Below are 12268 nucleotides of genomic sequence, written 5' to 3'. Positions count from 1 at the left end.
GTTTCATATTTCCTGGGCAACGTACATTTTCTAGTTCCCAATGCGAGACTGCATATGCGACCATTACAAGAATGGCTGGGTGTTAAATTGTCATAAGACCAAGGACTAGCAAGAGACAATAACACAAAGCAACTCAGCCAGTAAGTCTTTTAAAAGGTCGCCCAAAAAAATGAACGGGCTGTTGGAAGTTACGTTCCAGAAACCTCTGAATCCTGTCTTAGTTGTCAGATACATGGCTAGAAGGCTGAGAAGCCCACGTGAGAAACCAGTCGGCTCAGAGCAGATGGTCACCAATTGAGACGTTGTACAACATTAACACACTTTTAGTTCAGCACAGTTCATCTGTCTCAAGTCTTTCCTCCCTTCCATCCCTGCAAAAATTATATCAATTCAAACGGACAGTGCAATAGACATGCGCTATATTGACAAGCAAGGGGAAACCAGATCAAGAGCCCTGTGATGGAAAGCACAATTGATCTGGCACTGGGACATTTTTCTGTTGGCAATACATCTACTAAGCTTCCAGAGAGTGCACTGGTTCAGTAGACACAGAGAACACCTAAAATGGCTGCTAGATGACTACTTCTGCAAAATATCTTGATCGAGTTCACCACTGAGCAAATCGACTTGGCCTCTGCAGTAGAAAACATGAAATGACATACTTTCACATCCAAGTTACCAGAACCCTAATCCACCGGCAAAGCCCTTTGGATAGACTTATCAAAGACATTTGCCTACGTTTTTCCTCTGGTTTCCCCATTCTTCTGAAAGCTTTTATCAGAATGATGGAATGCACAATGAAGATGCTCCTCATAGTTATGGATTGACTGAGATAATGACTATAACCAAATAAAATCTCTAGCACGTCAACCAATCAAACTTTTACCTCAGACAGTTTTCTTTGTGGGTCATTCAGCCCCACCAGAAATATCACTTAATACCTTAGATGTTAAGAGAGCTCTAAGATGATTACCTGGCTTTTTAATCCATAAGTTGGGGACTGTTGTTTTGGTAAATTCACCACCTTTCTCGTTTCCCAGGAAGTGCCAAGACACCTTTGGGTAATCAAGCGCTTTACAAGCCATAATAACATAACTTTGAAAGACCAAATCCATTGGCAGTCGTTATTCGTAAATTATGGTGTAGTCCTCAAAGGATTTGTTCTCTTCGAACTATGGCAAGCCAGATGGATGGCTAGCTAGATGGATAGTACCATGCATATTCACTTGCTTCCAAAGGCTAAACATCCGTGTCTGGAAAAGCCTAAGGCTCATTCTACACGTGCCAAAGCAGCTACTGTTGCTCTGATGCACAATGTTCTGATTCCATATATTTGCAGATGAGCAACGTAGAGATCACTACAAACATGTGCTAAACTTTACTGCATAGACTCCAGAACAGATTCTCCGGTAGGTCAGTTCTTGTTGCAAAGCTTTTTTTCATATTAATCTTTTTACCTCTTTGCTAGCATCCTTGGAACCCTCTTAAGGGTTGAACTTAATTTACTTGATTGTTTATGCATATCAGAAAGCACCCCTTAAGCGAGAAGGAACGTTGTAATCCTAGTTCCCTGCCAGGGGTATTCTCTGAATCAATAAACCACCCCTATGTACCTATTTCTCTAAGGGGTTCGCCAAAAAGGCATGAAGGCAGCAAGGCTTCCTCCTGCAATTTTTTTTTTAAACAGCTGAGACTCCACTGCACAATGGGAAGGCTGGCAGCCTCTGGATTTCCTTACAAGTGCAGTGTCTAATTAGTGCAATGTGTGCCAAGCCTTTTAAAGACTACATTTTCCTTTTTTTTGTTTTTGGATTGGGGACTGGGAAAGGGAGAAGGGTTAAAATTTGCAATTTGGCTAATTAGGTCTACTTTTTTTATAACATAGAAAACGTTTCCATTTGTATGCACGTTTTCTGGGTACAAATATTTTTAAAGACGTGGTGTCATGTGAATCCTGCACATGCTCAGATATTCTATGGTTTGTGGATTTAGAGGGGAAAGCCATGACCAGGAACCAGGATTTACAGGATAGTGACTTTATTTATCTTCAGCAGCTCAGAAAAGCTCCGCACCACGATCTCCCTTCCCAAGTTGGTAGGGTATAGACGGGTGGGAATAAGAGTGAAACAAAAACTGTCTGTGGCGGAGCAGATTTTCGATAAAGGGATGCTTCACCAGGCGATTTTTTTTTTTTTTTTTTTTTTTTTAATATCCTGAATTACTGATTTGGACAGCCAATGTTCTTGAAATTGCTCAGGACTATCTGTTCTCCTATATACATGGTTGTATAAATAGCAGGGACTACTCTTAATGACACGACAAATTGAAAAGTAATTAAAAAGGTAATTTAACCAGTGTACAACTGTGCTTACTTTGCAGTATTTTAGTGAAACATGTTCATCCTACAAACTCGTCCCATATAATGAATAGGATTTTCCTGAGAATTGGCTCGAGTGGTGTAACTTGCTCAACGCATCAAAATGTTATCACCTGTTAAGTGAAATAGTTACACATTACCTGTATGTATTTGTACAAAAGCAGAGACTGCACGAGATAACAGATTTGTCATTGTGAACTTTCCTTGCAAGCTTCTAAAATTTGTACCGGAAAGATAAAATATTAGAGCTCTAGTTATCTGCCCTGGTTGATTCTTCATATATATGGCCAAGTTTCCTCCTAAGCGTCTGCTTTGCTTCAAGTCCTGGTGGTGTTAATATAAAACACACTGCTTGTAGGTCCAATTAAGGTGATCTTGGTACCAGAAGATGTGTAGGAAGAGCTTTGATTGAGGGTTGTCTTATAGGAGCAGTCCTATATAGATTGCATGGTATAAGGACTAACCCATTTCAGTGTTGTACTTTTTGTGTAGAGAGAAATCAAAACTGATTAGAAGAATTATGAACGTTTGTTTACTTTTACATGTGAGGCTGGTAAAATAGATACGTTCGAGGCATATGAGCTGCAGATTACACACTTGTGCCTAGATCGCCATCTGGTGTTGGGCCCGGATGTTTGCAGTTTGTTTTTCCTCTTGGAAAGTCTTTGGAAGTGACGAGGTAGGTGAATCCTCCCTTGTATCGTATTGCGCATGGGCTTCGTCCCCATCCTCAGATTGTTTTTTTCCGCCATCGGGCTCGGATGTAATCTTCGCGCTCCGGTTCCGAACAACTTCCAGATCGACGCGCAATGCTCACCCCAATTTGCGGTATTGTTCCGATCGCGATCTCTCCACTCGAAGCGCCTCTCATCTGCAAGACCTTCGCTTCCAATCGTCGACGGTGGTCTTCGGGCCTACCCAAGCTCCGGTCCTGGCTAATGGAAAGGACTCGATTTAAAAAGTGCCCTCGATGTGGGTCCAAATTCCCCCACACCGATCTCCTCGAGGTATGCAATCTCTGCCTCTCCTCTGAACACGAGGCTCGAGACTGTCCGGCGTGTAAATCCTTCCGGTCCAAGAAAACTAATCGGGACCGAAGAGCCAGAAGAACCATGGCACACACTTCGGCGATCCCGGACGACATCTTCGGGGAAGGCGTCAACGCTCCAGAACAACACACCGACGAGGGACTCGTCAGCGCCTCCGAAGCAGACGATTCAGATGTGGAGGGCATCACTCCGGGACAGAGGGTCGTGAGTACTAATCTACCCCCCACACCCTCACCGAAAAAGGCTTCAGTCACGCCTTCGGGCCTAAGCAGGACCAAAGACCCTGCTTCCCACACCGCACTTTCGGGACCGGTAAAGAAGCCAATTAAGCCTTCGGGCGGCTCGGGCTCGAGCCAGCCCACCGTCGGAGCCGATAAAGACTCTTCGGTATCGAAAAAGAAGCCGGCTTCCATCTCGACACCGAGCCCCACACCGAAACACTCGGGGTCGAGACCCAGATCCTCGGCACCGACCCCATCTTCGGTACCGATAAAAGCACACAAGGGCACCGACACTTCGAAGCCGAAATCCATCTCGGCGCCTACTAAACAATCGGAGCTTTCCAAGCATGGTTCCAAACAACGAACCAACACCGATGAACCTAAAAAACCAACGGCCCTGACGCCTTCGGCGCCGACGGACCAACCAACCTCTCCAGAACTATTCGCACCGGATCCCTTACAGAAAACAGTAACTAAGGATCCCAAAACTGGACATTTGATGCTCTCTATCAAAAAAAGACAGAGAAACCTGGTCCGCCTCCACCTCCAAAAAGGAAGGACTCTGCTACCTCCCCTTTCAGACTACCTTCCCCACCTCCACCACCTGCCCCCCCGGCCACCTCATCATTCCCCGACCCCATCCACGGATGATGATGATCAAGGGGATCCATATGATGACATAGGGGATGTGCCCCAAGATATACCTACAGGGGACCCCACTTACACAGGATCCCCAGACCAATGGGACGGTTATAATATCCCGTATATCCCTAACGTCCCACAAGACGATCTTTACCCTTCCAGTCCTTCTCCACCAGAAGACTCCTTGGGGTTCAACCATTTACTGCAAAGGGCGGCACACTACCACGGGGTAGATTTACATACCGACCCAGTGGAGAAGAATTTCCTCCTAGATACATTTGACACCACACATAGGACCACCTCCATATTGCCTATGCTTAAAGGTGTTCTAAAACATGCGCCGGAAATCTTTAAGGACCCAGTCAGGGCCAGGGTCATTAACCCGCGCATTGAAAAGAAATATAAAGCCGCCCCAACAGATCCCTCCTACATCAGAGGGCCAGCCCCACTAGATTCCCTGGTAATATCCACAGCACGGAAAAGGGCCAACTCCCAGGCGTCAGGCGACGCACCACCACCTGACAAAGAGTCTAAACTCTTGTACGCATCAGGCAAGTGTACTGCACCTCAAGCGGCCAATATATGGCATATCGCCAATACACAAGCACTACTAGCGAGGTATTACAGGGCCCATTATGACGAGTTAGAAGCCATAATGCACCATCTCCCTGATCAATACAAAACTAGGGCCAATGAGCTAATTCAGGAGGGCAAAACAATTACTAATACCTCCATACGTTGTGCCTTAGATGCAGCAGACACAGCCTCTAGGGCCATCAATACTAGCCTCCATCCTCAACCATCCCGTTGACCAGGAACATTTGTTTGGCCCAAAAGTAGATGACGCCCTAGAGAAAATGAAAAAGGACACTGACACGGCAAAATCCATGGGAGCCTTACAATCTCACCCTCCCAGACGCTCTTTTCGCCGCTCTGCCTTTCGGAGCACATCCAGAGGCTACTCCTCAGACACCGCTTCCACTTCATACAAATCCCCTACTCAGTCCACCTTTACAAGGGGTTACCAAAGAGGCGCAGCTACAGGGGCAACAATAACAAAGGCAGAGGCAAAACAAACACCGCCCGCTCTGCCACCACGCATACCCAATGACTTCCCTCCACTTGCCCCAGACCATCCCACTCCGTTCGGGGGCAGACTCCAACATTTCCTTCCGGTCTGGACTACCATCACCTCAGACAAATGGGTAACATAAATAATTTGGTCAGGCTACTGCCTAGAACTAATATCTACCCCCCCCCAAACATTCCACCCAGACAACGACCAATGTCACCAAAACATCTACTGCTACTCAAGCAGGAGGTCATCTCCCTCCTAGACAAAAAGGGATTAGAACACGTTCCCACCAACCAAAAAAATATGGGGTCTACTCCCTATATTTTCTCATACCAAAAAGGGACGAGACCCTATGGCCCATCCTAGACATTCGGCCCCTAAAGAAATACATACACTCAGACCATTTTCATATGGTGACGCTTCAGCAGGTACTTCCGCTGCTTTCCCAAGACTACTTCCTCATGACTTTGGACCTAAAAGACGCTTATTTCCACATTCCAGTGTACAACGCTCACAGGAAGTACCTCAGATTTGTAGTGGACGGCCAACACTACCAATTCAAAGTGCTCCCGTTCGAAGTCACAACTGCACCACGAGTATTCACCAAGTGCCTAGCAGTGGTCGCAGCACATCTGCGAAGACAACACATTCATGTCTTCCCATACCTAGACGACTGGTTGATAAAAGCCAGTTCATACAATCAGTGTGTACAACACACGCACACCACCATCCAACTACTTCACCAGCTAGGCTTCACGGTAAACCACGAAAAGTCCCATCTACAACCATCCCACATAAAACAATATCTAGGTGCCACTATAGACACCTCAAAAGCGCTTGCCTACCCCAATCCTGCCAGGATTGCAAGTATTCAGGCTCTACGCGCAAAATTCATAGCACAACACTCCCTTCCAGCTTGGGTGTTCATGCAACTAATAGGGATGACGGCCTCTTGCATCTTCATAGTACCTCACGCAAGACTCCAGATGCGTCCTCTCCAAGAGTGCTTAGCGCACCAATGGAACCAGGCTCAGGGTCAATTAACAGATCTGGTGTTAGTAGACGGTCGTACCCATCGCTCTCTGCAGTGGTGGACCACCACAAACCTTTCCAAAGGTCGACCGTTCCTGGACCCGGTTCCCCAGATAGTACTAACAGACGCATCGCTCTCCGGCTGGGGAGCTAATCTATAACATCTCACCATGCAAGGCAAATGGACACCTCAACAGAAGCTACTCCATATCAACCATCTGGAATTACTAGCAATCTTCCTAGCCCTAAAATCTTTTCAAATACAGATTTCAGGCGAAGCAGTCCTAATCCGCACAGACAACATGACAGCCATGTATTATATTAAAAAACAAGGTGGCACACACTCTCCACAGCTCTCTCAATTAGCACAGAGCATATGGAGATGGGCCATATCCCAGAAAATCTCTCTCCTAGCCCAACATGTCCCAGGAGTCCAAAACACTATTGCAGATCTACTCAGCAGACAAACACAACAACTCCACGAGTGGGAACTTCACCCGCAAGTTCTTCACCCGTACTTTCAAATGTGGGGGCATCCACAGATAGACCTCTTCGCCACCCACGAAAACACAAAATGCCCAAGCTTCGCCGCCAGATACCCACACCCGTTGTCCAAAGGCAATGAGATATGGATGAACTGGTCAGGCAGATTTGCGTACGCTTTTTCCGCCTCTCCCACTCATTCCACTAGTGGTGCGCAAAATACAGCAGCACTCCCTCATACTAATATTAGTAGCGCCAACTTGGGCCAGACAACCGTGGTACACCACACTGCTGGAACGATCGGTAGTACCGCATCAAAAATTACACCTCTCTCCACACCTCTTAACCCAGAACCATGGAGAGATCAGACACCCGGACCCAGCTCAGCTCAACCTTGCGATCTGGCTCCTGAAATCCTAGAATTCGGGTACCTAAATCTTCCCCCTGACTGTATGAACGTCATCAAAGAAGCTAGGCGCCCTCCACTAGAGCGTGCTACGCCGCCAAGTGGAAACGTTTTGTTGTCTATTGTCATAACAACACCATCGATTCCCTAGATGTGTCCATTCAACACATCATAGGCTACTTACTCCACCTACAAAGGTGCAATCTAGCCTATACGTCCATTCGACTACACCTCGCAGCCATAGCAGCTTACCTACAAAACAGGCGACATCTCTCACTTTTTAGAGTACCTGCCATTAAAGCCTTCATGGAAGGCCTTAAAAGAATAATTCCCCCTAGAGTGCCACCCTCACCTGTGTGGAACCTAAATATCGTTCTCACCAGACTAATGGGACCTCCTTTTGAACCACTACACAAATGTGAACTTCAATTCTTAACATGGAAAACCGCTTTTCTTGTAGCCATCACTTCCCTCAGGAGGGTCAGTGAGATACAAGCACTTACTATTCAATAACCTTTTCTACAAATGCACCATAATAAGGTGGTTCTCCGTACCAACCCAAAATTCCTCCCCAAAGTCATTTCTCTATTTCACCTAAACCAATCTGTAGAACTACCAGTATTTTTCTCGCAACCACAGACCGTTGCAGAAAGATGTCAAACGAGCCTTACTCTACTACATCGAGAGAACACAACCTTTCCGTAAGACCAAACAACTGTTTGTCTCTTTCTCTCCACCACACAAGGGCAACCCCATCTCCAAATCAGGGATAGCTAGGTGGATTGTCAAATGCATTCAAATTTGCTACCACAAACTAAAACAAACGCTATCCGTTACCCCTAAAGCCCATTCTACACGTAAAATAGGGGCTTCAATGGCTTTTTTAGAAAACATCCCATTAGATGATATCTGCAAAGCAGCTACATGGTCAACACCGCAAACTTTCACTAAACACTATTGTGTAGATGTGCAAACTAAGCAACAAGCTAGTGTGGGCCAGGCTGTACTCAAAACATTATTTCAAACCACTGCAACAGATACCGGTAATCGCCGCTAAGGATGGGTACTGCTATATAATCTATGCACAAGTGTGTAATCTGCAGCTCATATGCCTCGAACGGAATATGCTACTTACCAGTATGCATCTGTTCTTGGCATGTTGAGCTGCAGATCTACACACGCCCACCCGCCTCCCCGGCTACCTGTATCTGTTCCAGTTTATCTTATTTAGATAGCACACACATGGGCATCTTCACTGTTATTACTATGCTCCATCTTTCCCTACTGGCGAAAAACAGTCTGAGGATGGAGCCGAAGTCCATGCGCAATACGATCCAAGGGAGGAGTCACCTACCTCGTGACTTCCAAAGACTTTCCAAGAGGAAAAACAAACAGCAAACATCCGGGCCCAACACCAGATGGTGATCTATGCACAAGTGTGTAGATCTGCAGCTCTACATGCCAAGAACAGATGCATACTGGTAAGTAGCATATTCCTTCTAGATGTCTATTGTGGATATTTTCTTTCCACGCAAGTGTTTTTCATACTTAGAAAACCATAAAATCCTGCTATGCTTTCTATACTGCAGTGACTGAATACGTTGTGTTTTCTTTACATTTTTTGCAAATTTTAAATCTTGCATTTTTCTACCTGTCTATTTCAAACACCAGGAGCCTGTCAAGCCTGAGGAAGGGCGGGATATGGCTAACCGGATTAGCGCCTTTGGCTACCTGGAGTGCTCTGCCAAGACCAAGGACGGCGTGAGAGAGGTGTTTGAGATGGCTACTAGAGCTGCCCTGCAGGCCAAACGTGGGCGCAAGAAGAATGCTTGCCAGCTGCTGTAAAGAGGAAGCAGATGAGAAATGAGCCATTCAGTCTACCAGCTCCTCCTTCCCTCTCTAAAGCGTCCACTCTTTCAGACAGATTCATTTTCTCTCTCCACACGATGGGTGCTTAGGAGAGGCCCGGATGGAGTGAACCACCAAATGAACCTGAGACCAACAGGATGGCAACGACCGAGCGTCCGTGCCGATTGATTCCTTTTCCCAAGACCAACTTTTCTGTGTGATTTGGCCAATCGGGATTATTGTTTATGAAGAGAGGAGTCTAATTTGGGGTGTTGTAGGGTTTTTATGTTTTTTCTTTTGATTTTGGCAAATTGTCAACATCCCACAAGGCTTTTCTTCTCACTGTGGTTGATTAACCAGGCCTGTTTGTGTTGTGCTTTTTTTTTTTTAACATAAGATATGAAGAGAGAAATCTTTCTGTATAAATAAAGAGTAACGCGGAGGGGCTTGTCATGTAAAAGCCAACTATCATGGGAGGGTTGTTGAAAAATGAAATCCAGCTTTCTCTCAACATTTGACAACCACCACACATGCTGTACAAATGGCACCACCAAAGCTGCACCCTTAAAGTCGAAGGGATTAGTTCCCCCTTCTGCCTGCCCCCTGGGGGTGCACACATTTTGAGCATATGGCCAATTGGTTGGGCAAACACTTAGTGCCTCGGTAATGCCTTCTCTAATATGGGAGACCGAAGGTCTTTTCTTTAGAAGGCAACACTGTGATCTCTGGTGATAAGTAACACTTTCCTGTTGCCCCTGTTAACATCCCTCTACTGTGTACCTGAATCAGTTTATTGAATGTTTGCTGGCTATTCAACAACTTGGTTGGAAAAAGACATTGGCCCTTGATAGCTGGGCTACAGAAGCGAGAAAATGTTATGTTTATGCTAATAGCCAGATAGAACCAGCTCTGGGTTTGGGCTACTCTTTCAAGTGTAATGTGCGTCTTCAGTTTTTTGCAGAATAAAAGAGGGAAACGGGAGGGAGGGGTAATTAGAGAGCAGCCACAAAACATGTCCAAATGCGACCAGACTTTTGAAAGTCTTTTATATACTGTGTACAATGAAAGATTGTAACTTTTCCCTTACTATTTTTCCACTGTAACAAAAAAGTGTTTCTGTCTTTAACAAGTCTATAAATATAGCAGACAATTGACAGGAAATGCTTATTTCTTCATCACATCATGAATCTGTCTATCAGTGTATTATACTCCAATCTTTTCTTTGTTCAATCACGTTTTCTCTCAGCAGACTCCAGAGGCCTAACTTGCAAACAAAGTGTAACATGGACTCTTAGTCCCACAGTACCTAAGACATTCAGACCTGTTGGTGGGGTTCCTTAAGAGAGCCTAGCTCTGCTTCAGTTTTCAGTGTCGTTAACACAGCTGCAGCCTTTTGAATCTGTTCAGAACTTGGACAATCTCAACTGTGTAGCTGACAAGGGCATTCTTACATTTCTGAAGCTACTTAGCTAGTCAAAGAGTGGAATTTTTTTTTGATAGGGGCAGTTTTATGTTGCACAAGCTTGTGGAGTGTTTCAATTCAGTACAGAGCACATGGGCTGTCCACAATGATTGCAATGCAGTAGATGGCAAAAAGAGGTAAAGGACTGCTAACTTGGATTTGAAAATGCATCAAACCCAACTAGAATAGCCGGTGCAGTAAACTATGGGATATCGTTGAGACCGAGTGAAGTAGTGCCTAAGTGACTTAAATTATAAACCACTTTCAAGAATGCAGACCACAGTTTCTGAGACATTACTGCTTTTGTGGCACTCTTCTCCACCCATCTCATTTTGGAAAAGGAAGCATGTGGTGGTCTGGATTATTGGGTAATTCGTGCCAAATTAGTTTTCAGTTTTCCTGTAATCCTTCTGCCGAGAGGCGGCGAACCCGTTGGTGAAATGTAGTTAAGTAAAAAGGAATACATTTGCAGTTCAAAGGCACAGGGGTGGTCTTGTATGTGTCTTGTAAAGAGATTCAAGCAATGATAGAAATCTCGCCATGCTTTCAGAAGCAGTTTCATCTTGAATCCAGATTGCACGCTGCACTTGAGCAAAAGATTGTCACGCTTGTAACCACATTTAGTTTTTTGAAAACTAAGTAGAATATTTTTCCTCTTACTCTACCACCTCCTCCGGCCTCAGAAAAAGGGATTAGAAAAACCTCGATCATATTTTTTTTTTTTGTCAGAAGATGAGGCGTTTATCTTCCTGCTGTATAAAATTACTACATTATATTTATCTTTTAAAAATGCTGATAGCCTGTAATGCGGCTGATCCTTGTATGAAAAAAAATGAGGCTACTCCAGATCTGACAATATCATAGCACACACAATGGTAGGGAGCCAACCACTTAATGTAGAAGTGCAACAGACTGGTTACAACAGCTTATGCAACCTTTCGCCTCCATTTCTTTTGTTATGTTAAGGTATCGGTCATTATACATATATATATATATTTTTAAGCAAGGCATTAGCACCTCTGATAACAAGGGCATATCTGTTGCTTCTTTTATCTTGTACTCACTGAATGCCATCAGTAAGTGGTTTTTATGTGCTCAGTTTGTACTCACAAGTGTCCTAACGGTGGTCTTTATCTTTCAAATGTACTTGGAAAACAACAATAATGTAATAAATTTGTAGTAATGTTTAGTACTAAAGGCTGGTGTGTGGCTAACTCAACACTTTCAAGGGTATCTAGCAAAGGCTGACAAAATTGATGTCTTGGTACAGAAGTCAATAGTGGTGTGTTGCCAGCTGTGGGATCATTTCTACAGCCTTTCAAATAAGGAACTGAGCTAACTATTTTATATAAAACTAGATTTTACTGTAACTGGCTTCACCTGAAAATTTCCCTTATGTTGGTCTGTACTCCTACTCTGGTCTTTCCCAATTAGTTCTCTAGGAATTTTCTGTGCTACAGGCAGGAGCTGAAAAGGCGTTCTCAAAAGACCACTGTTGCTTTACTACATTAGTCATCTTAGCTGTAAGCAGTAGAGCTCTGTCCCTCGCAAATGCCACATCCAGTTCTTCTTGTTTTCCATCTGTAGGTCAGGACACCGAAATCTGCGTCTGCAGTGATTTACTATTTTTGTACAGTGCCACAACCTCCTCCTTCTGTCTCATCTTCCAAAAA

The 12268-nt window shown here is 44.7% G+C and overlaps 1 protein-coding gene across 1 annotated transcript in view; it reads left to right on the top strand.

Moving 5' to 3' along the window:
- Positions 1-11787, top strand: part of LOC146797071 (transforming protein RhoA-like) — a 126796-nt gene extending 115009 nt beyond the window's left edge. The window contains exon 5 of the mRNA XM_085629687.1: positions 8957-11787. Within this exon, the coding sequence (XP_085485813.1) occupies positions 8957-9130 (174 nt within the window). The 3' untranslated portion in view covers positions 9131-11787. The remainder of the gene's footprint in view (positions 1-8956) is intronic.
- Positions 11788-12268: the final 481 nt, after the last annotated feature.

Source organism: Triturus cristatus, chromosome 10, assembly GCF_964204655.1.
Source record: "Triturus cristatus chromosome 10, aTriCri1.1, whole genome shotgun sequence".
Lineage (NCBI taxonomy): Eukaryota > Metazoa > Chordata > Amphibia > Caudata > Salamandridae > Triturus > Triturus cristatus.
This window is presented reverse-complemented; position numbering and strand designations above follow the sequence as displayed.